This window comes from Centruroides sculpturatus, unplaced genomic scaffold (genome assembly GCF_000671375.1).
Source record: "Centruroides sculpturatus isolate CEXI.00-Female unplaced genomic scaffold, Cexi_2.0 scaffold8250, whole genome shotgun sequence".
Lineage (NCBI taxonomy): Eukaryota > Metazoa > Arthropoda > Arachnida > Scorpiones > Buthidae > Centruroides > Centruroides sculpturatus.
Genome location: NW_019392341.1, coordinates 1 through 1,003, shown reverse-complemented (window position 1 = coordinate 1,003; position 1,003 = coordinate 1). Strand labels below are relative to the sequence as shown.

Below are 1,003 nucleotides of genomic sequence, written 5' to 3'. Positions count from 1 at the left end.
TTTTTATTTTTGTATTTTCTTCTCCTAAAATCGCTTTATCATCTATATAGATCCTGAAAAGATAATGATTTATTGAAAATTAATCATATTTTAATCTCGTAGACAGTTTTTTCCGTATAGTAATTAATAAATACACATAACAGTAAAAGTTAAACATTATTACATAAATAAATTACTATTATTTTTACAGATTGGCTGGTATAATGATATGATCAAACCAATTTTTCAATTGAATTATTCTTATGACACCATAGCATTTTTGATAGTGAGCACTCCTCAAATGTTTGACAGAGCGTTCAAGCCTTTTGTCCGGTGCCGGCGACTCTCGGGATCATTGAACCCCATCGACGAATGCACGGTTTATTATTTGGATCGGATAAAACAGGTACAATACATCTCTCTTACTGGTGTATAAAGTGGATGTGTTCCCGATTTCTAACATAAGTTTTGGATTGTCATCAGGTGTTTCCTGATACGGAAATTGACATTAAATATGATTTTGAATTGCACATGGGAAGAAGACCGAAAGTTTTAATGCAGACTGCAGCTCACGTTTCCGGGGCAGCCTATTATTATCGGAGGGACGATCTCCAAGAAGACCCTTGGGGTTCGAATAAGGTGGGTATGTCGATGTAGATTTCAGAAAAATTTTGTTTTACGAGATTATAAAGCAAAAGTAATTTTTGAAATGTTTACAGAAAATATTTGGTGTTTGCATTCATCCTAAATATGGTGGTTGGTTTGCCTTAAGAGGTGTGGCAATTTTTGAAAAATTTACCTGCCCCCTTTTGACAAAGACTGAACCCAATGACGTCATTCCTGAAGATAAGAAAAGAGAGCTGTTGGAAAAATTCAATTATCACTGGGAAGATTGGAGCTATCGTGATATTATTCCAGTTGCAGAAAAATATTCTGAAGAACAAAAGAAATATTTTGCTACCAAACCTGGCCAAAGGCATAAAATTATAGATGAAATAAGAAATGTAGATAGTTTGTATATTTA

The 1,003-nt window shown here is 33.6% G+C and overlaps 1 protein-coding gene across 1 annotated transcript; it reads left to right on the top strand.

The window, feature by feature from the left end:
- Window positions 1–130: 130 nt before the first annotated feature.
- Window positions 131–990, top strand: LOC111617610 (methylmalonic aciduria and homocystinuria type C protein homolog; the record flags this gene model as incomplete). The annotated part of the gene is made up of 3 exons (XM_023358885.1): window positions 131–385; window positions 463–618; window positions 699–990. Coding segments are annotated over 3 exons (703 nt in total), but the record flags the coding sequence as incomplete, so codon positions are not given.
- Between the last annotated feature and the right edge of the window lie 13 nt (window positions 991–1,003).